This window comes from Scleropages formosus, chromosome 5, assembly GCF_900964775.1.
Source record: "Scleropages formosus chromosome 5, fSclFor1.1, whole genome shotgun sequence".
Classification (NCBI taxonomy): domain Eukaryota; kingdom Metazoa; phylum Chordata; class Actinopteri; order Osteoglossiformes; family Osteoglossidae; genus Scleropages; species Scleropages formosus.
In genome coordinates this window covers 35313815-35340136 of record NC_041810.1, presented here as the reverse complement: position 1 = coordinate 35340136, position 26322 = coordinate 35313815, and the positions used below count along the sequence as shown (strand labels likewise).

The following is a 26322-nucleotide window of genomic DNA, read 5'->3' as shown; positions in this document are numbered from 1 at the left end:
CCGAGCACCTCGGAAGAAAAAGGACGACAGCGCTCGCGCTAGCGGAGGCGCTCGGGCCTACAGCGCGTTCTCACGTTGCACGGTGGCCGCGAGAGCGCAGCGAAATGTCCGATTTCGAGGAGTTTGAGAAGCAGCTGAGCGAGAATCGTCAGGGTGAGTCTTGGTTTGTGCTCGAGACGCGGCTGAGTCACTGTCTTTGAGCGCGCGGACGGCGCGTGCCCGTGCCCTTTCCGAAGGCAGTAACGCCCGCGCTGTGTGAAACTCACTGAAGCATTTCTCTCTCGCCGACTGACTCTGGCACTCACTTGGGCTGCGGTAAGGGCGCGAGCGAGCGAAGCGATAGCACAGGCTGAGTGGTACAGAACTATGGTGAACTCTGTGTGTGACTGTGGGACACCTCGAGGCCTAGTTGCACACGGAGCTGTGGGCCCGCACCATTGATTGTGCGCCGTGTTAGTACCTACACTCAGCGCCTGGATGGCGCACCAAGGAAGGATCAGGATGAAACGGGCCGTTTGGAGCACGCGCTGCACGGATATCGCGAGGCGTGGGCTGGCGCGTGTCTCTCCCCGAAATCATTTGGGAAATGCTGCAAGAGCGCGCTCACAGCTCAGGCCCGTTTTATCGCGACACAAGTGATTCATTTCCCACTCAGCCGCTGTCCTTTTAGCTCGTGATGTTCGGTCTCAAACGCTGTTAAAAAAAAAAGGCGCCATTTTTCGCAACTTGTGGATGGGTGTCCTCTGTTTACGTTTTTTCTATTGCGATTTGCGCCGAAGCAAATCCACTGGAGCCACTTTTCTGTACAATTTTAACGTAGCAGCTATGAATTATTTAGCCATTTTGGGCCCTTTCCGTGATCTCGCTTAAGTTCGCGCTGCACGTTGCGTTGGCCTGGCGGTTCGAAGCCCCATCCATCATGCATGCATGCGCGCATGGATGGATGGATGAAACCGGACCCGGACTCGGCGAGTTAAGTTTGTACGCAGCAGTACTGCCTGGTCACCAGGAAGAAATGGTGCGAAATTTGTGTTTGAGTTCTTTGGAGAAAAAGTACATTAGTGATTAGAACCGAAGCGGCGTGTCGTGTGTTTTCACCGGACGCCCTGCAGTGCCAGCCATTCATGATGAACATTCATTGGTTCTGGGGAGAAAATGGCCTTGAATGGGACCGTTTCAGCTGCATAGTCACTCAAAAGGTGTGTTTTATGCATAACAGCAACAACGCCAACACATTTTGTCATAGTTGTAACAATTATTTCTTATCTTTACTATTGCTGTACTTGAAGTATCGCGCCCATCACCAGTAGCTGCTCATTTAACTGCAATCACAGTACAGCGTGATATGTGACGTAACGTAAGCGTGACGTTAACGTGACGTAATGGAGATGCGCTACGTCGCACTTGTTGAGTTTAGCGCAGCGATGCGGTTCAGCAAATGTATGTGTATGTATGGTGAGAACTTTAAAAGATTGCTTCCAGTTTCTTTCACTCCGAAAAGTGCATACACACTATGTTTTTGAATATAGCTACAAACAAACGTTTCGCTCTTGATCTCCATTATCACACTTTATTTTGGCATGGTATTGCACTTGTTTACAGTGTATCATTGCTGCGTGTTCGTGAGCTCATGACCCCAGAGCGCTCGTCCCCTGGACAGAGAGGGACCGTCTTTTAATCGTCAGCAGGCTCGGTTTCTCCTCATGATGCAAACAAACACATTTCTCTCTCATCACATATGCACACACTTTGAGTCCATGCTCAGCCTGCTCCTGGAGAGAATGACTGTTCCAATAATGAGGAGCAGCTGGTAGTGTAGTGGTTGGAGCTGCTCCCTTTGGACCTAAAGGTTGTAAATTCAAATCCCACCTCCAGCTGTAGTGCCCTGGAGCAAGGTACCTACCCTAAATTTCTCCAGTAAAGTTACCCAGCTGTGTACACTGGTAAATAATTGTAAGTAGCATAACATTGGAGGAAAGCACAAGTTAAATGAATATATTTAAAAAGCATTAATAGTTTCTATAATGAATGAGAGGACTATGGATAGAATCACACCTCCTGGTGTAGTACCTTTTGATTAAGGTTTTGACCCTGAATCGAGACAGTAATGCAGTTACTCAGCTTTATGAAGGATTATGTAATTGTAAATTGCTTAACATCATAAGTTGCTTTGGAGAAAAGCGTTTGCGAAATTAATGAACCATAATGGGTCTACTGTTAGGAGGGTGCGGTGGCACAGCGGGTTTGGCTCGCGCCTGCTTTCCGGTGGGTCTGGGGTTCAAGTCAAACCTCTGCAGCTTCTACAGAATGCTGCTGCACGAGTTGTGTTTGATTTGCCAAAGCGCTCCCATCTATCTCATCTACTCATCTCTCTGCACGGGCTTCTTATAGCTGCCCGAATCAAATTCAAAACCCTGGTTACTGTCTACAAATGCATCAATAGAACTGCTCCCAGCTATTCACAAGACTTAATCAACCGGTACACCTCAGCCAGGCCCCTTCGCTCATCTACTTTCGCTTGCTTGGTGGTCCCGCGCATGAAAAGTAAAGCTCAGGCATTCTCTGTTCTGGGTCCGTTGTGGTGGAATGACCTTCCCCTGACACTCAGAACTGCGGAAACTCTATTTTCAAGAAGGGTCTGAAAACCCACCTTTTCCAGATCCACTTCGCCCAAGATCTCCCCAGCTCATTTACGGTGTAACTGTTCACACATCGTAACTCCATAAGCATCCCCAGATACAAACTATATTCAGCCATTACTCTGGTATTGTACTTGCTCATTTGTGTATCTTATAATATTTTAAAAAAAAAAGAAAAGAAATTGGTGGGAGGGTATCGGGAATTGTCTATCCTGCGCCTACTCGAACGATGAACCTCGGTGCAGCAAGTGGTAGGGTACAAACTAGGTTTGCTTGCGACTTTCAGGTCGGCAGCTATGTCTCCTTCTCTCAATGTAATGCATAAATTGTACTTTTGCTGAGATGTACGTCGCTTTGGACAAAAGCGTCTGCTAAATGAATAAATGTAAATTTAAGTCCCACTTGGGGTGCCTTGTCACAGACTGGTGCCCCATCCTGGGTGTGTCCCCTCCCCCTCCAGCCTTGGGCCCTGTGTTGCCAGGTTAGGCTCCGGCTCGCCGCGACCCTGCTTGGGATAGGCGTCTTCAGACTGTGTGTGTGTGAGAGAGAGAGAGTCTGCTATTTCAGTTGTTAGTCACACAACGTTTGTCTCTTGTATCGTCTTGCATTAAGCATAATTTTTCTGTCCATAGTTTGTGTTCTGTACTGTTCTTAATCGTGCTCATAAGTGTTAATTCCATGTTTTCTTTGTTGCTGTAATTTTGACTGTTTGCTGTGTACACAAAACCAAGTATGGGTGTTGTGTTGGCCTGGAATCAACAGCAGAATGACACATGGTGCAATTAATGTGGGGGAGGCAGAGCTGCTGCTTTCGAACCCAAAGGTCACAGGTTCAAATCCCACCTCACATGTAGTACTCTGGAGCAAGGTACTTACCCTAAATTGCTCCAGACAATTACCCAGTGGTATAAATCTGTAAAAACCTGTAGGTACCTTATTGTAAGTTGCTTTGGAGAAAAGTGTCAGATAAATGCAAATGTCTAATTTTAGGCCTTTGGGTAGCAGAATGCTAATAGCTGTCACCTCCTACTCAAAGGACCTTTGTGTGTCTGCAGTACCCTTGATCAAGGTACTTTCCTGAAATGTTCTAGTGTAAATTACCCAATTGTATAAATGGGTAAGAAATTGTAAGTACAAAGTGTAATGTACAAAAAACAGAACATCGTAAATCACCTTGGACAAAAATTTCAGCTGAATAATGGTACAGTGCTGCTTGAAAGTATGTGAATCCCTGGTGTCTCTTAGTTTTACCACAAACTGGTCACTTTATGAGAAGCAGTCTTTATTACCTCGCATAATAAGTGTGTAATTATCAGCTCCATATGTTGCTGTGGAGGAAATCATGCATGGAGTATAAGAACAAGTAGTGCAGGTGCAAAATAAGTGGCATTCGTTGACCAACACAGCTAAGTGCTGTCAGTTATGTAAATCATAATCATTTATGGATTTTATGGTTTGAATTTGTAAGTTTATTATTTTTTTAAAAAAAAAAGACCATAATAGTAGGCTTCACATCCTTCAAGGCAGCACTCTAGCAATGTAATCTTACAGTGTAAAACCTGAGTTTGTCCTCAGGAGGCCTAGGAAAATGCAAGACAAAGTGATGTTTTAAATTTGAACAAAGAGACTGAGTCAAAAGTGTTGTCTATGTTTTTTGCCTTTTATAGGAACAGAGCAATAGAATATTAATTTAGATGATTTTACACTGTACACAACAGTGACTATAGCTCAACTTATGGCTCAGCCTTGTAGCATTCATCTCTCCTTCCCTGTATCCCACAGAGCGGGAAAAGGAGCGGCACAAGAAGAGGAGCCGCAGCCGTTCCCCGAGCCATGGCGACAAGCACCGGCGCTGGAGCAAAGACTCTGGGGGTCGGAGCCATGAGAAGCGCAGTAGCAGCCATGACCGCAAGGGCCGTGACAGGCGCAGTAGCTCCCGGGAGCACAAGAAGCACAGGTAGGCTCGCTTGTCTGGCAGCGGGAGGCTCCCATGTTCTGATGACCCTCGGGTGAGGCGCTTACACCAAACTGCTCTGTAAACAATGGCGTTGTCAATACTTACTGGGAGGAACTAAGCTGCGTAACATTTCCACTTGTCTTGACCATAACATTGACGGTAAAAAACAAAAGCCCAGTCTTTCCTAGCCCTACCCTTCTATAACCTTCATGAAGCTACTCCTGTAATGTAAAATAAATGTTTATATATTAAAAAAGATATATATCTCATGAGGACGGGGTTTAGGAATGGTTGTTATTCAGATAACGTTTTATGCAGCTGCTTGTGATGTACATTGGTTTGTATGGTGGAAAGTAACAAACTGTACTTTAGAATCGCGCGTCTGCATCTGTCTCTTTCTGTTAACGTAATGAACGCATTGTATTTTCTATGAGATGTACGTCGCTTTGGAGAAAAGCATCTGCTAAGTGAATAAATGTAAATCTATCCTATAAATAAATCAGAAGAGACACCTGTATTAAGATTTTGAGTGATACATAGTGGTTGGACTTTTGAAAAATTCAAGTTACAATAAAAATTGGTGACTCAGTTGTTCGTAAGGTGACTACTCATTTTTGAGCTCTTATTGATTTGGGTACATAATGAAGAAAATGAAAAGCCATCCAAAGCCCACAAATATGACGCATGCTAAAATTTCAAAATAAAGTTCTGCAGTGAAATTTCTTGTTTCACTTCAACAACTTAAAGCGGCACTGTTAACGGTGCATGAATACTGCGAGTCTGCAAAATAGCGGTATCGCTTACAAAGTAACAATGATGTTTGAATGACTCCGCTTAGCAGTGCAGCAGCATTCTGGATGTATTCGGTGAAGGCGGTAAAGCCGCACCTCCTGTTCATGAGCTCTAACTCTGATTTCGTTGAAAAATGGGGGGAAAAAAATGAAATACAAGTATCGTGAAATTCTTCCTGAATGCTTCTCCACAGACTATGGACAAAGACAGACAACAGAAATACTGCACAAACAAAACAATGACAGTGAGTAGTGCAATAGCAATAAATAATGGTAACAGTAATAACAATAATACCAGTTGACAGCCAGAGTACTCGGAACGAGAGAATGAGAATAAGAATGCTTAAAGTGACAGTGTAATTTACCAATGTGCTTGGGTGGAGCAGTCCAACTCTAGTTACTAAAGGTGGCACATTGGTTAGTGTTGTATACTCTTACAGCGGTGGGGTAAAGACTGTTCCTGTACCTAGCAGTGCGGCTTTGAATTGACCTGAGCCGCTTTGCAGATGGCAGAAAAGAGAAAGTGCTCGTGCAGGGTGACTATGATCTTTCATGATGTGCATCGTCTTTCTGAGGCAGCATGTGGTGTAGGTATCCTGGACTGCTGGTAGCTGTGTGCCGATGATTCCCTGAGCTGTTTTGACCACCCTCTGTAGGGCTTCCCTGTCCTGTATGGAGCAGCTGCCACCCCAGGATGTAATACACCCTGTGAGGACGGACTCCACAGCACACCTGTAGAAAGTGGTGAGGACTGTAGCGGACATCCTGGTTTTCTTCGGACGCCTGAGGAAGTGGAGGCGTTGATGGGCCTTTTTGATGGTTGATGCTGTGTGCTCAGTCCATGTGAGTTTGGCAGTGAGGGTGACCCCGAGGAATTTGAAGCTGTTGACCCTCTCTACCATGTCCCCTCCTATGGTGCCTGAACCGTGTCCTGTTTCCTGAAGTCAATCACCAACTCCTTAGTTTTACTGACATTGAGAGACAGGTTGTTGTCCTGGCACCACTCTCCCAGGAGCCTCACCTTCTCTGTGTAGGTTGTCTCATTGTTGTTGGTGATCAGACCCACAACGGTGGTATCGTCAGCAAACTTAATGACGGTGTTGGAGCTGTGCCTGGCCACATAGTCATGTGTGAACAAGGAGTACAGCACTGGGCTCAGGACGCTTCCCTGTTGAGTACCAGTGTTGAGGATCAGTGGGGAGGAGGTATTACTGCCAATCTGCACACGCTGGGGTCTGTTGGTGAGGAAATCCAGGATCCAGTTGCACAATGTGGCATTCAGTCCCAGCCCTAGTAGTTTGTGGATCAGCTTGGTTGGGATGACAGTGTTGAATGCTGAGCTATAATCTACAAATAATAGCCTTGCATAGCAGTTTTTATTGTCCAGGTGAGCCAGAGTGGTGTGGAGTGTGTGTGATATTCCGTCTTCAGTGGATCTGTTGTGGCGGTAGGCAAACTGCAGTGGGTCCAAAGTTTCTGGGATGGTGTCCTTAATGTGTTCCAGCACCAGCCTCTCAAAGCATTTCATTGCAATTGGGGTCAGTGCCACTGGGTGACAGTCATTAAGGAAGATCACTTTGTTTTTCTTAGGAACAGGGATAATGATCGTGTTTTTGAAACAGGTGGGTACAGTTGAGCTTTTTAAGGGGGTGTTAAATATGTTCGTGAAGACAGCAGCCAGTTGTTCGCTGCATGTTTTTAAAACTCGCCCTGAAATTCTGTCCAGACCAGCAGCTTTGCGGATGTTGACATAGCTAAAAGTTTTTCTCACCTGTGCTACAGAGACGGTGAGACTGGCGTCGTCATGCAGTGCTGTGGGGAGTCGCACTCGGGGGGGTCTGTGTTCTCGAACTCGAAGCGGCCGTGAAATGCGTTCAGTTCATCAGGGAGAGACGCAGCGGTACCTATCAATGTCCATGTCTGTGGTTTATAATCTGTTAAAGTTTGGATTCCCTGCCACAGCCTATGTGTGTCTTGAGTGCAGTTAAACTCTGATTCCACCTTCCTACTGTATTCCTGTTTTGCGATGGCTTTGCGGAGCTCGTACTTGCTCTTCTTGTACGCGTCCGTGTCTCCAGACCGAAACGCGCAAGTTCGCGCGCAGATTTTATTTCAGATTTTGATGCTTATCCATGGTTTTTAGTTGGGGAATGAGCGGACTGTTTTATAGGGTATGCAGACACTAACGCAGTAGCGGATGAAGTCCGTGACCACTGTGGCATACTCGTCCAGATTGGGACATATTCAGAAACTCATCCTCCAGTCTATGGAGTCACAGCAGTCCTGGAGCCTTTCCTCCACTTCTGGTGTCCAGCGCTGCACAGTGTGCGTCACAGGCTCCTCTCGCTTGAGCTTCTGCTTGTAGACCAGGAGCAGCAGGATCGAGGTGTGATCTGACTGCCCGAAGTGCGGACACAGCAGGGAGCAGTCTGCACCTTTGTGTGAAGTGTAGCAGTGGTCGAGGGTGTTTGAGCCTCTGGTGGGGCAGGAGATGTGCTGATGGTATTTTGGGTACACATTCCTGAAATCGGCTTGGTTAAAGTCCCCAGAGATAATGAACAGTCCATCTGGGTGCTTGTTCTTGTACTTAGTGACCCTGGGCAGGTAGAACGGTCCGCATTTGATCAGGAGGAGGTATTCAAGGTCCGGCATGCAGTACTTAGCAATCACTTCTACGTTTGTACACCGAGCGTCATTAATAAGAAAGCATACGCCTCCTCCTCTCTTCTTCTCCGATGAATCAGTCTGATCTGCACGGTAAATTGAGAAGCCCTCGGGCTGGACCGCATGGTCTGATGTGCTGGTGGTGAGCCACGTCTCCGTAAAGCAGAAAACACAGCGGTTCTGTAAATCTCTTCGGAATTTGTCACCCTCTGAGATCGTCCAGTTTGTTGTCCAGAGACCGAACGTTGGACAGGAAAATTCTGGGAATCGGAAGTCATAGCCTGCAGCGTTTCGCTCTGACCTGTACGCCGGCCCTGTGGCCCCGTTTCCGAGCTCGCGTCTTCTGAGTGGTCCCAGGTGGGTCGTGGTCATGATGCTCTTCGCGAAGGTAGCGAGTTCAGCTCTCTAATGCTAAGAATTGCGTCTAATCACATTGTTTCACGTATTTGCAGAAGTGTTTGGCAGTCATAAGTAATAGAGTAAACTGGCTGGAGGGATAGTGACACAAACAAAATAATATACAATAAACTAACAAGTCTGCGAGGAGAAGCAATCAACACATCGCCTCACACTGGCGCCATGTTATACTAGACATTTATAAGATAGGTCAAATGTAGCCATCCTACAAACAAGCAGGCAAAACAATTACTGCAAAGCCCTTCCAAATGAACTTCATTGAGCCGATACCTGTTGTCCAAGGTACGTTTTGCGGGAGAAGTAACACTCATTTTACACTTCCTTGAGCTTTCCAATTACCTTCGGGCCCGAGACGAAACGAAAGAAAACACGGAGTAGCTGAAGTGAATGTAAGTAAGGACACAATAAATGCATTTCATGAAAGCAGAAGCTTAGATGAAGTCCGTTCCCGGCACCCTGGGAAGAAATAACAGCACACACGTCTGAGTCCTGTTCATCTGCTGGCGTCTGTGACTGATCTGAGGAAGTTTCGGGTACTTATGGACAGTTTGGATGGAGAGGGGACAAAACCCTGATGATGGGGCGAGCGGCGCAAATTCCTGAAGCTCTGTGTAAACAGCATGAAATGTGCATAATCATAGTCAAGCTCATGGAAGTGTAACAAAGACAACTGGCTTGTCATGTAACTCTTCCAGCTGTTTTGTGGAGTGAGTCTTGCTCTGCTCTAGTGTCCATCAGTAAGTTACTTACCTTCAGTACTTCAGTGAGGGAAGCCAGATGTGCAAAAGGTTACATAAAGTGAGTGTTACTTCTCCCGCAAAACGTACCTTGGACAACAGGTATCGGCTTAATGAAGTTCATTTGGAAGGGCTTCGCAGTAATTATTTTGTCTGCTTGTCTGTAGGATGGCTACATTTGACCTATTTTATAAATGTCTAGGTTTGAAATGTCTGTCTAAGCTGTAATCAAAGCAAGGCAATGCGACTATTCCCTGGAAGGAAGCACATTTACAAAAAGGCTCCAACATAAAGGCATTTCTGGAAATAGCCAAATTTTTGGACTTTTGTTTTTAACAAATTTGGGTGCTTTCTAGCGAGGCAGCAATTTGTAAATGAAAGTGCAAGGACGCAGTGACATCACACAGTTTATTATGATGGGGGTTGTTGTTTGCATCAAATTTGATTAATGTTGTATTGCAGTGATTGTGTCTTTCAATTAAGCAACTGACCTGTCAAACACACACACAATCTTGTCGAGCCCTCAGTTGAATGGGCTGAGAACAAAGTTATGACAATAACTGTGAACTACTGTGCAACACAGAGTCCATTGCCTGCCTGCCTGTTCTGTAACAATATGTGACAGTGTATGTGAAACTTGACAGTGAGGACAGCTGCTTTGTTGAGGATATTCTTTGTAGCGCTTGCAATAATGTTATTGACGGTTGTCTGCGTTCACTCATATGTGAGGGGGAACTGTCAAGCTTTTTGTAAAAGGTGGTTCTCAGTATTTTGGAGAAATGTGTATTTTGAACAAGCAAATATTGAAGTGTTGCTCTGGGAACACATTAAAGTTCCCAGAAAGAAATAATGGGAATAGCTTCTTCAGTATCCAGCCGTTCACTGAAGGAATGATGTTCAGGAACAAGACAGGTGTGAATACCAAGGGCTGGGTGTATGTGAAGAGCACATGAGTGACATATTTTTTATCCTTGTGTGATGCAGCATTAAGAACCTGTCATTCATGTTTGAAAACCATAAACTGCAGGCACAGCACACTGTTCACACCTTCTCACACATCCTGCTTCCTGATTACTGTGGTACGATAAAAATGTACGAACGAAATATTTCCAAATGACACAATTGCGCATAGGAGTAATCCATGGGCATTGAACAAAATGTTGAAGGGCTGAAGAGGAACTCGAGGCTCAATAGAAGGAAAGGTGTCAAAGTTGTAAAACGCATTACTTCTACTGACTTGCAGTATCAAGTGCCAGCATGTCATGTGCTCGTTGTTGGGTTACAGTATGATGCCTGTAGCTGATGTTGATTACGTGTGCCTGTCTAGGGCCTCCGTGAGCATCCAGCTGCCACGTGTGTTTGGCAGTACCCGTTAGTGTGTCTGTGTGAATGGCAGATGACCGTCTCTGTGCATTGTTTTGGTCAGCTATTCTCCCAGGAGGTCACGAAAGAAAAGAACATACAAGTATTGGGATGTGCCACCCCCTGGATTTGAGCACATCACTCCCATGCAGTACAAAGCCATGCAAGGTATGACGCTTGCCTCTTGATTGGTTTCCCTCGCTATTTTGCTGTCAGTTTTAATTTCCAGTATTGAACTAATCACTTGTCAGACAAATTGAATTCCCTTATATTGCTGCCTTTGAAACCAAATTGACAGAAGGCTGAGAAGCAGGGGAGCTTCACACTAAAGCCTCATCCTTGTTGGGTCATATAGTTATGTGATGTCAGCTTGTCCTTTAAGCACTTCTTTCCTGTGACTCTGCAGCTGCTGGACAGATTCCCACCATCGCATTGCTGGCTACCTCCACTAGCAGTGGTGTGGCGGTGACGCCCACTCAAGTGCCCATGGTGGGCAGTCAGATGACCAGGCAGGCCAGGCGGCTCTATGTGGGCAATATTCCATTTGGTCTTACAGAGGTGAGATACGTCTAGGTCTTCTGTGTTCACGAAATGGAGCTTAAATGGTATGATGCAATTATTGGACATGGCACTAAACAAAAGGAAGCTCTTAATTTTTGGTACACTTTTTTTGTTCAGGTGAAACTTCTAACTGCTACACTTTATGATCATATTTGATCAGAGGCATCTCATTTTTGGAATGAAGGGTGAGCTTTTCCAACAGTCTCCCTTTTGTCCTTGATGGCTCTTACATGTCAGTCCCGGTCTGTTTGCAGGAGGCCATGGCAGACTTCTTCAACACCCAGATGCGGCTGGCAGGTTTATCTCAAGGGCCCACCAATCCGGTCCTTGCTGTGCAGATTAACCAGGATAAGAACTTTGCATTCCTAGAGGTAAACCTGACCAGTGCCTCTGTCTTACTGCAGTGCTAATGTTTTCTGTGCCCTTTTATTCTCAACAAGCATGTACTAACAAGGGTCATTATTATTGTTGTCTCCCCCCCACAGTTTCGCTCTGTAGATGAAACTACGCAGGCAATGGCTTTTGATGGAATAATTTTCCAGGGTCAGTCATTAAAAATCAGACGACCCCATGACTATCGCCCACTGCCAGGCATCTCGGAGCAGCCTGCGTTTCACGTTCCAGGTCTGTGCACATTAACCGTTAACTTTTCCTGCGTTTACTTGAAGTTGAGACCTTTCAAGGTTTGTTATGGGCAAGTGCTTAACAGGACACAGGAATGTAGCCTTAGAGGGAGGTCACGTCCATGTCCAGAATCCTGTGCTTCCTTTAACTGTTTACATGATGTCTGAAGACAGAGAACTTTTGGGTGAACTGTCATAGATAGGTTGTATGTTTTGTCTTTCGTACGTGTGATGAAATGGTTCACGCGATACCTTTTCTGGGGCATCACGGAGATGTCCGGTTGTCGTTTCTTCTCCTTTCAAAGCCAAATGTTAATTCTCCTAGAAAACTGAAGTGTTGCTGTACAGAAACTCATACTGTAATCCTGACGGTAATAATTTTACTGTGGTAGACGTTTTATTATTCACCTCTGCAGTATTGCCCACATGTTCCAGTAAGCTTGAACAAATATCTTATCATGCTTCAATGAGAGAATTTGATTTCTGAAATGTAGGATATATTTGTAGCGCCTTAGTATGTCTTTGTTTTGTGTTACTTGCTTTGTGTTGCTCTGTGTAGGTGTTGTGTCCACTGTGGTCCCGGACTCCCCTCATAAGCTGTTCGTTGGAGGATTGCCCAATTATCTCAGCGATGATCAGGTGTGTATCTCATAATCTTGGTCAGTGGACAGCACACCAGACAGTGTCCTGTATTGCAAGTTCTCTCTGCTACATGTGTCCATCTTTCTTCCCCTTCAGCGATGGATCTCCCAAGTACAGAGTGCAAGTCTTACCTTTCATATGTAAATGTGATTTACTTCCTGCTGACTGCTCAAAGTCAACAGTGGAAATGGTTTCTCTGTTATGAACATGGTGCTGCTTGTATGCATGATCACAATGTAACGTGGAAACCAAATTCATCCTGGAGCACATGTCTTTGGACTGTGAGAGGAAACCAGAAAAACTTACTTGAAACACAGCTTTAAACAGTCTTGTTGGAAGAGGCTGTATATGTGTGGCAAATGTATGACCCTGTGGCATTAATGTTGTCCTACTCAGGTGTTTTATTTGTCAGTTACTGATCCGCTCATCCTTAGGTTCTGCAGTGCCGCTACCCTGCCTTCTGGTAAAGCGCAGGTCACAAGGCAGGGTACACCCCCAATGCAGCGGCAGTCCATTGTAGGGCAGCAGCATGCACCGTCATTCACTTGATCCAGTCACACGCTACGGTCAGTTTAGAGACACCAGTCATCCTGGAACACGCGTCTTTGGACTGTGGGAGGAAAGCAGAACACCTGGTGAAGAGCCACATGTACACAGGGAGAACAACATGAAACTGCACAGAGGCTGACTGGAGATCTGACCTTAGTTCCAGTTGCTGTGAAACACCAGCGCCACCTGCTGTGCCACTGTACCACCATCAGTATTGCAGGCATGAGTTATTTGCTGAAGCTTCACAGCTAGTTTTCATATACTCCATTAGCTGGGTAATGACATACTTTCAATGAAGTCTTCGTTCATTCAATTCAATTTATTTTTATAGATCTCTCTTCTCATGCAGTGACACACAGCACTTGAATACAGGCATAAGGCAAAATCAGAGGTTTATTACAGTACCCTTTTGTTTTGGTTTTATTTTCCAGTTCTAGTTTGCGCAAAGGTTGCCGAAGCAGTTTCCAGGTGGTATACACTAGCTATATTGATGCCTAACTATCCATTTAAACATTTTTACAGAACATAGTAGTTAGAAAAAAAGACAATAAGAATGATTGTAAAGCGCAAGTAATCTGCAGTGTCAGAGGTTTCATATCCTCATATCACATTGCATTCAAAATCCCCAAACGTACCTGGGATGGATGAAATATTGGAAATGCCAAGCGATTTTTATGTTTTAAGCCGTGTTGCCTACAGGCCTTTCTTTGCCTTCAGTACAACTTGAGGCCCCCTGCTGAGTTGTATTGAGCGGGATATTGAGGCTAGCAGGTTGATTAGTAGGTAGGACTGTCACTTGTCAGTGTGAAGCTTTCCCGTTTTGATGCACGTATTATATCTGCCCCAGCAGCTAGTGTGGTGTTCACACTTATTGCTTAGCTTGCAAACAGTGCAGATTTGAATCTGTCTGCTGTCGTACCCTTGAAAATGGCACTTTCTCCTAAATTGTTCTGTGTTATCCAGCTGCAGGAATGGATAAATGATTTTAATTAGCTCAACAGTGTGTGCCACTTTGGTTAGAGGTGCCTGCTAGACAGTAAGTGTAAAAGTAATTGTAAGGTGTTGATTGCCTTGGAGAAGGGCATAAGTAAATGGGGGGGGATTATATTATAAAAAAAAATATATATGTGCATTTTATGCCCTTCATATAGAAAGACAGTGACAAGATTCTTGTTGGAGCAGGAAATACTCAACATTTTGAAGTCCAGAACTTTACATAAGGCTTCTGTAACGTTGGACAAGCGCTGGATCGTGGTGCTCTCTAAATTCTGCACTTTTGATTCTGCGTAGCTGTGTATATGGAAGTGTCGTGTGTAAGTACATAAAAATTGTGAAGAGATTTTTACATCTTAGGAAGCATGTGGTTAAATGCTCTTTGGATGTTATGTGACACTGGACATCTAACTTTTGAGAAAAGGCTGTATTTTCTGTTAACCTTTTATTTAGCCAACTCCTTTGTTCTAAAGAACTTTATAGTGTTATTCACTATGCACATTTAGTATTGTTTTGCTATCTTTATCTGCTTGTCCATGTCTCAGAGTGCACTCTGGATGGGACACCAGTGCATTGCAAGGCAGCCATATGTACTCATTTACTCATTCACTTCCCACTGCAGGCAATTTAGTCACTTCTTCACATGAACTATATGTCTTTGGTCTGTGGGAGGAAACCTGAGCACCCAAGGGAATTCTGTGCAAATATGGGGAGAACATGTAAACTCCACACATACTAAGCTGCATTCTAACCTATGCTCACTTGGAACATCCCAGGTGCCGTGATGTTTACTCTCTGCATCACCATGCCATCTGTTTCCAGAGTTAGGTTTTTATGTAGCAAACAGTAGGTTTCTATATTGACATGGCTATAATTATTAGCCCAAATAAATAATTGATGCTGGTGCAGTTTAGGGTAAGTGTTGTTCAAGGGTACTGCAGTAATAGTGTGAATCCAAACCGGAGTCTGAGGCTATTTGCTGGCCCAAAAGCTGCCTGTTCTATTAGTAAATCATGGCTGTAATTTAGAATTTGCCGCAAACAATACAAATTCAGAGTCCTGGATTTCTTCAGACACTTTTTTTTTTTTTTTTGTGGAGAGGGGAGTAAAATCCATCTGGTCAGAACATGTTACCTTTGTCCTGTGCTCAGGGGACACACACACAAAATCTGAACCGCTTGTCCCATATGGGGTCGCGGGGAGCCGGAGCCTAACCCAGCAACATACAGGGCGGAAGGGGGGAGGGGACACACCCAGGACAGGATGCCAGTCCATCACAAGGCACCCCAAGCGGGACTTGAACCCCAGACCCACCAGAGAGCAGGACCTGGTCCAACCCACTGCGCCACCACGCCCCCGCCCAACGTTTTCTCTTAATTGTGCTTAGGTGATTGCTTTGGCCTTGGACTTAAAGTGCTCTTACCATAAATTAGCATCTTTCAGTGTTCTCATAGTTTGTGTGTCTGTTTTTGTGGTTCAGTACTTTGGCTGGCTGTCTCTCTGCTCTATTCCTTTCCTGCCGTAATTTTCAACAAAGGTTCGTTTTGCAAACTAAACAAGCTAGCAGCTTTTGTGACCAAAACATCTAGGGTTGCGAGGAAAGGTTTGTGGACCCTTGGCAATTATATTTATTTCTCTATGAATAGCTCCTGAAAAGTATTTGGCCTCTGCTAGACTTTCCTTTAGAAAGTGACCTGACCTTTTGCCACAGGTTCAGTTGAATGACTCCCCTCCATTAGGTGCCTTTTTACCGTCACATACCCTTATAATTTATTTGCCATTACTTAATTTCTCACACTTTTCTCATGTGGTGCTTCCAGTATTTTGCCCACCCCCTGTACATGAATACAGAAGAATGCAGAATACAGAAAAAATGTTTAGAGCACGGCATTTGTGGATTTCCGTTTTCAGTGTGGGCTCCTCAGAAGAAGGGCTCTGAAAATATGCAAGTTTTTCCACATACAGTATGTCTCCATTTATTTGTACAGTTCTAGTTCATTACGATTGTGCAGATCTTGTGAATTAGTATCTCATTTTGGTTTTAATACTGAGCTCACACCATTTCCTTTGAAGATACCCTTCTGCTGTTCACATTTGCTTCGTTCAGCCTTCGATGTGTTCTAGCGAGGAGCAGCTTTTAGTATTCGTGTTTTTTTTTTTTTTTTTTTAAAAGAAAAAGCAGTAAATTCTTAGATGTATAGCAGACCTACTACTTTAAGTGACTAAATGATCTTTTAATCTGTCTCACAGCGGATTGAAACTTAGACCATTAGCAAACCAAACATTTTTATTCATTTTATTTAGATTTTATTGAATGCAAATAATCATTTGTATTCAAAAATCTAAACATTTGGGCACATTGTGGTTTCATTTTTATATGCACTGTGGCAATATAGTGGCTTGAAAAAGCCACGTTTGAGTCTAAATATGAATAAAACAATGAATGTGGTGAATATTTATGGGTGTTTTGCATGTTACACCATGGTTCCCCCTCCATGTTTAATTGAGGAGTTCCTAAAATAAATTAAAAATGTTTAAGGATACTCAATCTGGATTTATGATAGCAGTCACATATCACGCACGGGTCTTTATTCACGGTCAGTCACATTGTTACAGGCTGTGTATTAGTAGAAACATTCGGTGTTAATTGTTCAGTTGACCAGTAGCACATGCACTACATCTTTTTGCAAAAGGTAAGTGAGGATGTAATAAATTTTATTTTTCACTATTTTGCCTTTTTTCCTTTGTCAGTAATGATAGATGGTACAGTCCAAGAAGTCCTGCGACTGGCTGCTGTGTGGCAAGCCAGTGGTATGTGTGTGTAGCATGCAGTGGTGTGACAGCCCTATCGTAACCGCAGCAATGTCGCACGGCAGCCAGTCGCAGAACTTACTGTACCATGTAGTTCCAAGTAGTAAATCTTCCTGAAACAGTACTACTGCTGCAGTTGATGAGAGTACAACAGGAAGCTGTTCCAGAAGAGCACTGCAGTGAAGTCCAAATAAATGTTTGAGATGTTGAGGGCAGTGAACTGGAGACAGCAGCTTTTGTCCTGGTTGTATACTTTTCTGCAGTAACTGCTTCCACTTTGATACTCACAGCTCTTTCATTTTTGTTCCCCACTTTGTCCCCAGCTAGGGGCCTGTAAGATCGTTAAGTCTTCGCTCATAATTTGTTCAGTAGTACTGACCTACTGCTGCCATGCCAACATGTAACACAAGGCAAGTAAGACATTTCACCCCTCGCACGGATACTCTCCTTGTCTGCAGCCCACACCCAGGGCTCTCTCTGCCCCTCCTTTGGAGTGCACTTTTGCACATGGATTTTGGGGAGAAGAATGGAAAGAGGTGTTGGTTTTGGGGTACAAGGCTAGGAGAGAATCATTGCAGTAAAATTTTGAGGTATAGGCTTTAACTTTTATTGCTTGCTTTTTTTTTGTTGCATTTTAATGAAGATCTAACTCACTATTTGGTTTGTCTGGGTATGTGTAGGTATGCAAGGGGTTCTAGAAATTTTGATGCCAGACTTACGGAAGAGTTAAGATTACCGTACTGTTTAATCTGTAAAAACAGTCCTTGGTCTAGTTTTGTTCCAAAGTAATTGTTAACGGAGTGCTAGAGTGATTTGACCCTCTTAAAGTACCATGAATTGTGTTGTAAAATTAAACACTTGTGGTCACTGGAATGTCAGTTTTCAGTTATTTGTATTTTCTTTGCACTTGAAAAATAGCATCTAAACACTGAGTCCATTTCATCTGTTCCATGTGCATTGACAGTATACACTAATTCTGCTAAATAATTGATATTGGTTCTGAGCATTTCTTAAGATTACCTTGTAATTTATAACTTTCTTGCACAATGGTTTAGTTTTGATGGCTCAAACCAAATTATTTTCTTTGGAGAATATTCCACACACATTTCTTGGGTTACTCCTTGTCTAGTTACATTTTTTGACATAAGAATTACAGATGGTAAACTGGTATTGTATTTTTTCAGGCAGAGTGGGTTTTTAAAGGTCTTTGTGTCATTGATCCAAATCCAAACCCAGAGTTGTTCTGCTTAAAAACTATAAAGACACAATCTGTAAACAATTAAACATACTTTACATTCTGTAAATGATTTCAGAAGTTGTTTTTGCAAATATCTTTATTACATTCCATATTGTGTGATTGTCTTTTTCCAAAGGCTTTTTTGCCACCAGTTCATAATTTCTTGTTACATGATATACTAATAGAATCAAGTTAATTGTTGTTTCCCTTTCCTTCTCTTGTCCAGGTAAAGGAACTCCTGACATCTTTTGGACCTCTTAAGGCTTTCAACCTTGTGAAAGACAGTGCTACATCACTGTCTAAAGGTTATGCTTTTTGCGAGTATGTGGATGTCAGTGCAACTGATCAGGTATGTGAATGGCAGATTAACGCTTGAGATGGAAGGTCTTGCTAGGCATCAGGATGAATGTTTTTGTTGACTTACATTGTGATTGTTTGTTAGGCGGTGGCTGGACTCAATGGAATGCAGCTTGGAGACAAGAAACTCATCGTTCAGAGGGCCAGTGTGGGGGCCAAAAATGCCAACGCTGTGAGTACTGCTTGTGCCAAAGACTCAAGGCTTCGATTTCTCTTTTAAATTGCAGTTATGTTTTTGAAGTTTTTGACTTTATGCTAAGCATAGAAATCGCACAGCAGGACTTTATTTAGCTTGCCTGTAGAGCTTAGATTTGCAAGAGTTTGTATAGGTCCTGGAAAACTTGCAAAGTCATTGAAGATAAACATGGCAAAATTCAGTACTGAAATATCCTGGAAAAAGTCATTACATTTCCTTTGTTTTGTCATGTAAAACAAATTGATGGCAGTTCAACTTCTCCCCCATTGTATTTTACATGACCTTGTTTTCGGTTCTGTGCATGAACGTGTAGAGTACATTACTGCGCGTGTATACCATATGATTCAAAGCTAGCTAGCACTGACAAGTGGTTAGTGTCATAGTCTGATAGACTAAATCTATGAGGGAAGTCAAAAAGTATCTGCAATATACTTATGAATACAATCAATTGCAGATACTTTTTTGTTACACTTGTACATCAGACCCAATCAGTGTGAATTCTCTACCAATCAGAAAACCCAGAAAATTCACTTTCAACTCATGATGTCTGGAAAATGACAACTACAGATTGGTTTTAAGAGGACAAAACAAATGTGCGTATTGCCAGATTCCATTACTGCATGAAGAAGTTTGACAGTAGAAATATGAGGGAGTCTGCATTAAACAGCCACATCAATACATGTAAAAAGCAAGGAAGCCAGGAATTCAGTGAAGAAATTTCACCATTTGCAAGGTCATCACAGCTGACAACAGGACCGAGCTGTTCAAGTGCAAGTGGATTAGCCATCAGTACATGCCGAGTGGAACCGTTACAACATCACCGTCTTAATATATGACCAAAAATGACTGTCTGAAATCCACTGGGTGTTCAGTGATTGACAAACGTTTTTCACATAAGTCATGTGAGGATGTGGCCAGACTTTTCAGAAAATGTTTTCTGAAATAGCCTAATCATTTACATGTTGGAAATGTAAATGTGCCAGCCTGTCTTGTTATGGACTTGTGCCATATTTTAGTACTTGCCAAATCTGAGTAAATATTGAACTTTCATAACTTTCCAGGCATACTTCTTTCAGTGTTGGCAAATGGTCGGTATTTTAAAATATCACTTAACATATCATCAATGAGTCCATATTGGTTCATGTAATTTTGCTTTGGATTTTCAGTACTGGAGTGCTTAAGTTTTGGTTTGGATGTTTTCATTTCGGGGTTGAATAATTTAAGAAGAGTCCTGGAATTTGAACGTGACTATAATGAACCTTAAGTTTCTTTTAGAGCTATAGAGCCATTTCAGGTCATTTGTTACTTGCAAGGATAGCATTATTTTGTATGAAAAGTAATATTTAATATTCACTGTATGATTCTGCACAAGAACCGCCGAGTAGGTAACTGCTTGAGTGGGTAAGATGCAGGGTACACACTCTGCTTTGGGTTGACTTGGGAATATTTCATGTGGGTCACAGCCTTGGAGTTCATCAATCTCAACTCCTTTAGTTTCATGCCTTGCAACTGCATTCATCCTAGAAAATATATCAGGAGTCTGGGATGCAAATGCAAAAAATTAGAAATGCATTTGAAACTTAGAAAAATTAATATTCAGTTTATGCAGGAAACTGGGCTAAATAGAATAAACAAGATGCTCACTTTGTTTACAACTGAAAGTTAATACTGGGTTCAGCTGCTGTATTCTCATCTATACTTTATACATGCCAGACAATTGTTTTTATAGCAGTTGGGTAATTTATTGTGACCAGAATAAGCCTTTTTCTGTCACGTGTGGTACAGGGAATAGGAATGAAGCCATTGTGTATTTCTCCCTATCCCATCCCATCCCCTAGACGGCCATTATCGAGACCCCAGTGACCCTGCAGGTTCCAGGGCTGCAGCGAGTGCAGAACTCGGGTGTTCCCACTGAGGTGTTGTGCCTGCTCAACATGGTCATGCCAGAGGAGCTGGTGGATGATGAGGACTACGAGGAGATTCTAGAGGACATCAGAGAGGAGTGCTGCAAGTATGGAAATGTGCGTTCAATCGAGATCCCACGGCCTGTGGACGGCGTTGAGGTACCTGGCTGTGGCAAGGTGCGTGGGGGTTGGGGGCCAAGGGTTTGTCCGTGCACTGTCTCACTCAGTCCCTGGTTTGCTGAGATTTATTTGATTTAAAAATTTGGTACAGCAGGCAAATATCTGCATATTTCTTCAGTTAGCACAGAACTACCCACCACAGCAGACTAAAAATTCCAAAATTTCTATGCTCAATTGACCACTTTACCTCATAGAGGGCAAGGTGAAAGATGCTCAATCATCACACATCTGCATCCAAATATCTCCTCTTGTTGATGTATTTTTTCGTAATGTTCTCTGAGATGGATGTCACTTTGGAGAAAAGAGTCTGTTAAATGAATAAATTTAAATGTAGTGTTTTCAATGGTATGGCAATCCCTTAATATATGAAATGAATCCATTCCTGACAATACTGTAGATGCCAAAAGCCTGTTTTGCTTTATTTTAAAATGGGGAAAAAAGTGTTCCCAGCCCATCTGAAAACCCAAACCAGTTTTCACAAATATCACCAAAGCACTGTAAAACACCTATATAACTATCAACGTATGATTTCAGCCTAATATAAAGCATGCATTCATTAATCAGATGTTTTTTCAAACGTGATATATGTGAATCACTTCACGATTATCAGACACTCACTGAAATAACTAATGGGTGTGTTTTTACGCAGTACATTTTGAAAATTAAATATATATTCCTTATATCCAGCAGATGGCAATGAGTATTCAATAATGAAATTGTTTTTTTTAAAGCGCAAACAATTTTAAATAAGGTAATTTACTGTAGTAAATTGTTACGGTACTTGGTGAGTGAAGAGAGGAACAGTTCACTGCGAGTTGTGGAGGATTGGAGGAGGGAGGAGGTTTTCTTGTGCTGCCTCTGCATAAGTGGGTTGAAACCAGCCAAACGTGAGAAAGGAAACTAACGGCACAGTGGATGGCCCACTAGCATCAAGTACAATACAGTACAGTAGTGCACATCCATTTTAGTAACACAACACACAGCATTCAAATTTCATTGCACATGCTTTGGGTAAATTTTTCTACTGATTATTTATGTTCCACAAATTGAAAGTTTCGTATCAACTCGAGCGGTTATACCAAAATTTTGGGTAAAGACAGTTTGTGTATCAAGAGACCCGCATGTACTATTTCTTCATGGACAAATTTTCAGGAATTTGTTGTCCACTAACCAGGGGATGAAAGTGAGCTTTTAATAGTAAAAGTAGGAAAACTATACAACAGTATATTGAAAGCATTCCGAAAAGGTAAATATAGCAAATTGAGGGATGTCTTGATGTATACCCGCCCTACCCCCCCCGATGTGCTGTCAGGTTTTGCACTTATATTGCAAATGTGACTGAACAAAATGTTCAAACTCTTGCAGATTTTCGTGGAGTACATGTCTGCAGCAGAGTGCCAGCAGGCCATGCAGGCACTGACGGGACGCAAGTTCGCCAACCGAGTGGTTGTTACCAAATACTATGATCCTGACATGTATCACAGGCATGAGTTCTGACCGGAGCTTATGGACAGACAGGCAGCAGTTTGTTATTGCAAGGATTACGCCCCTATAGTCACCTGTGCGCCACAAGGTGTTTTCATTATAAAGTGTTTTGGTTAACTACTCACACACCACAGCCCAACCCATTAGATAAAAAAAGAATACAAAACCTTGTCTTACATATTTTCTTCTCCTGAAACAATTGGCCCATTTCCCCAAACATTAACGTCTTGTACAGTTTTTTTTTTTTTTTTTTCCCTTCCCCCCCCCTCCTCTGGGAGAATATTTCCAAATTTTCTTTACCCTATTAATGTCTAAACATAGTACTGCACATAGATGATATCCAAATACATAACATCCAAATTCGGTCTTTGTTAATGCTAACGTATTTGTAAATCTGAAAAAGTAATTTGATTGGTCTGGGCACAGCCTTAGCATTGATTGACTGTTGTTCTTTAACTGGACTGTTTAAGAGCTATTACTGTGATGTTTTTGAGGTGAACACTGTTCCTGATGTGATAGTGGAAGAAGATGTGACATGGTGAATTGGCATTTTAAGGGTCAGTAACAAACTGAAAGTGCAGCTTTGTCAGGTCAGCATTTCTATATAGTGTATGTAAATCATGTAGGTATGTTGTATCTCCTGTGTCAAGTATAGCTCTGCGTTCCTGTTTAACAAATGTGCTTATGCAATAAAGTAAGGTAAAGTTGTTAAAGCAAGCACTGAGCTGTTATGGGAGTAATACAGGGTTGGGTTAATGCCCCCACCCACCCATAAGTTCACTTGTGCGCAGGACATACCGTCCCAGGTTTCAGATGCTAACAGCATTGAAATTATTACAATAGCTTCCCATGAAGAACCCATAATGTGATGCCATAAGGGGACATGCTCTTATAAACAGATGACAAATTCCATAACGTTCTTAATTTACTGTTAAATCAGAAGAGTTAGGGAAAAAATGAAAAATCATCTGAGATGTGTGTTAGTTTTAAACCATGTTTTCTAAATGTAGATGTGAATTTTTTTTTTTTTTTTTTTTTTTTTTTAAAAAAAAAAAAAACTCCTAACTGGCTACTGCCATGCCTTGAATAAATTTACTGTACTGTCTTCCCTTGCATCTTTTATGTGTTTGATATACAGTCCTCTGGATTGTAGGCATATTCATATTTTATACACCCAGTTTTAATTTTGTTCATTATTGTGGTGATGTCCATCACAAATAGTTTGACTCCGGCTGAAAGTCACTATAAGAACAACCTTCAACTTCAAAATACTCAGGTGTAATATACGTTTCATAGGCAGCACTTGCTGATAAAATTACATATAACCGCAGACAATGATATTTGGGAAAATGCGGCCAATACACACCATTAAGTGTTATATTTGTAAATCTGATCCATGACTAAATGAAATATGTAGGGTGGTGGGTGGCAAGAATACTTCAAAAATGCCATCAAATCCTTAAGTCAGTAATTTATTTCTTAGATGTAAGGATTTTTCCTCACCCTAAAAATTTTGTTGTAAGCCCAGCCTCTGTAAAAATAAATCGGTGCAGCCAAAATTGTGAATCTGTCCTTTTTTTTTAATGTGATATTTTGTATAAATTTCAGGTTTTTTGTTTGTTTTGGGGGGGTGGAATTAATTACCTTGATCTGTTCCTCGCAACTTCCTGCAGCTAAACCCGGGGGATCCTCAGCTGCTCCCCGGCCAACTGGGAGATATCTCTCCAGTGTGTCCTGGGTCGACCTCGGGGTCTTGTTCCAGTTGGTCGTGCCTGGTATATCGCCGAAGGCAGGTGCCCAGTGGGCATCCTTACCAGATGCCCGAACCACCTCGACTGGCTCCTTTCAGTGTGGAGGAGTAGCATTTCTACTCTGAGTTCCTCCTGGATGTCCGAATTCCTCACCCTGTCACTGAGAGAGAGTCCCACCACCCTGCGGAGAAAACTTATTTCAGCCGCTTTTATCTGCGATCTTATTCTTTTGGTCACTACCCAGAGTTCATGACCACAGGTGAGGGTAGGGATGTAGACCGACCGGTAAATAGACTATTGCTTTATGACTCAGCTTCCCCTTCACCACTACAGTCCGGTACAGCAACCGCATTTCTGCTGCCAGCCTGCAGCCGATTTCACGCTCCCTTCTCCCCTCACTCGTAAATAAGACCCCAAGACACTTAAACTTTTCCACCTGGGCCAAGTTCTCTCCCCTTATCAGAAAGGTGCATGCCATCCTTTTCCGTGAGAGAACCATGGACTTAGACTTGGAGGTGCTGATCCTCATCCCAACTGCTTCACACTCGGCTCCAAACCATTCCAGTGCGTGTTGGAGGCAATCATGTGACAGTGCCAAGAGAAAACATCATCATCTGCAAAAAAGCAGATACATCACCTTCCGGCCCTCACATAGAATGCCCTCCTGATCTTGACTGCACCTTGATATCCTGTCCATGAAAACTACAAACGGGAGTGGAGACAAAGCACAACCTTGGCGGAGTCCAACACCCACATTGAACGGGCTTGACTTAATGCTGAGTATGCAGACACAGCTCTTGCTCCGTGTGTACAGAGACCAAATGGCCCAGAGTAGTGGCTCTGGCACCCCATACTCCCTAAGCATCTCCCACAGCATTTCTTTGGATATACAGTCGTAGGCCTTCTCTAAGTCCACAAAACACATGTAGACTGGGTTAGCGAATGCCCGTGTCCTCTCAATTATCTGTGAGAGGGTAAAAAGCCGGTCCACTGTTCCACAGCCAGGGTGGAATCCACATTTTTCTTCAATCCAAGGTTCAATTATCGGCCAGAGCCTCCTTTCCAGCACCCTGACATAGACTTTCCCGTCTACAAGTCCATTTCCGAAAAAGTTGGGACAGCATGTAAAATACTAATAAAAACAGAAAGCAGTGATTTGCTCTTGCACCAAATCAGTACAAAGGAATTAAATGTTGTTGTTCATACAATTAAAATAAATTTGTATCTGTAAGCTACTGATGCCTGCAACACTTCCCACCGAAGTTGAGACAGGTGCCTGTTTACCTGTGGAATGTGTTATTAAAAAGAAAATATCCTGTTTGGAACTTTCCACATGTAAATAGGTGAATAGGTAACGGGCGATGCTCTCATGATTGCTTATAAAAGGAGCATCCAAGAAATGCTCCGTCATTTACAAACAACGATCTGTTGAGGCCCTTGCTACTTTGCACTAAACTGTGTCAACGAAACGTTGAACAGTTTAAAACCAAGCCCATTTACAAAAAGTTGGGACAGTATATAAATAGCAAATAAAAATAGAAAGCAGTGATTTGTAAATGCTTTCACCCAGTTTTGATTGAAAACAGTACAAAGATGAGATTTAATGTTTCACCTCAAGCTTAAAATAAATTTGTAAATATAAGCTAATTCCAATTTTTATGCCTGTGTTTCCAAAAATGTTCCAGAAAAGCTGGGACAGGAGTGTTTACCACTGTGGTCAGTGTACAATTTACAAATGTATTTATAGATCCACTCCAAAATCCACTTGACTGGAGAGAAGCCAGTATTCGTGAGTGTCACAATCAAGTTGAAAAGTGTAGTGAAAAACCAACACCACATCAGGGAGATGCAATAACCACTACAGTTTTACTGTGGAGGGGAGGGGGTCATGAGGTGCTAAATGCAGGGTCGTGAAATCAGTGGGAATTTACTGGGCATTGACTTCTACACTCACCTTTACACATTTATTGCTCTTATTTGCTACACCAACTTTGTGTTTGAGATGTTCAGTCCTGTGACAATTCGCTGTGTTTCATTGTGGGCTTGAAGATGCCACATGGGTAGAACAGCAGCAGTTAAAATATTTCTTCAATGAAACAGGAGACACATTGAGAATGTAACTCTTTAAATGCCAACACAAATTCTGGATAAAACTTTCAAATAAAAAAAAAAAACACTGCAAAATAACATTAACAATTTTTTTTCCCTCAGTCCAGTCTTCAGAGCAATTTCCTGGATTACTTTTCAGCAGTGCAGATTCATTTTTACATTAATACACACAGCCTCATGGACACACGAGGATATACTGATGAGAGTGGAGTATAATGCAATACAGTATTAGGAACAGAAATGGAGCAGAACTAGTGGAATAAATAAATGAAGAATTAAGAATTATCTCATTTCAAATGCGTATCTGCTGTTTGTTGCTATATAAAAAGAACGGTGATGAAATGTTCTGCGAGTCAC

General features: G+C 42.7%; 1 protein-coding gene across 1 annotated transcript; it reads left to right on the top strand.

Annotated features, from left to right (window-relative positions):
• LOC108923555 (splicing factor U2AF 65 kDa subunit-like) lies at positions 1-22343 on the top strand. Its single transcript, XM_018734388.1, has 11 exons — positions 1-153; positions 4422-4596; positions 10632-10735; positions 10974-11125; positions 11383-11499; positions 11614-11752; positions 12311-12390; positions 18210-18332; positions 18426-18512; positions 20375-20617; positions 21986-22343. Exons 1-11 carry the CDS (start codon positions 105-107, stop codon positions 22115-22117), a joined length of 1401 nt encoding a protein of 466 aa, XP_018589904.1. The 5' UTR covers positions 1-104; the 3' UTR covers positions 22118-22343.
• The last annotated feature ends 3979 nt before the right edge of the window (positions 22344-26322 follow it).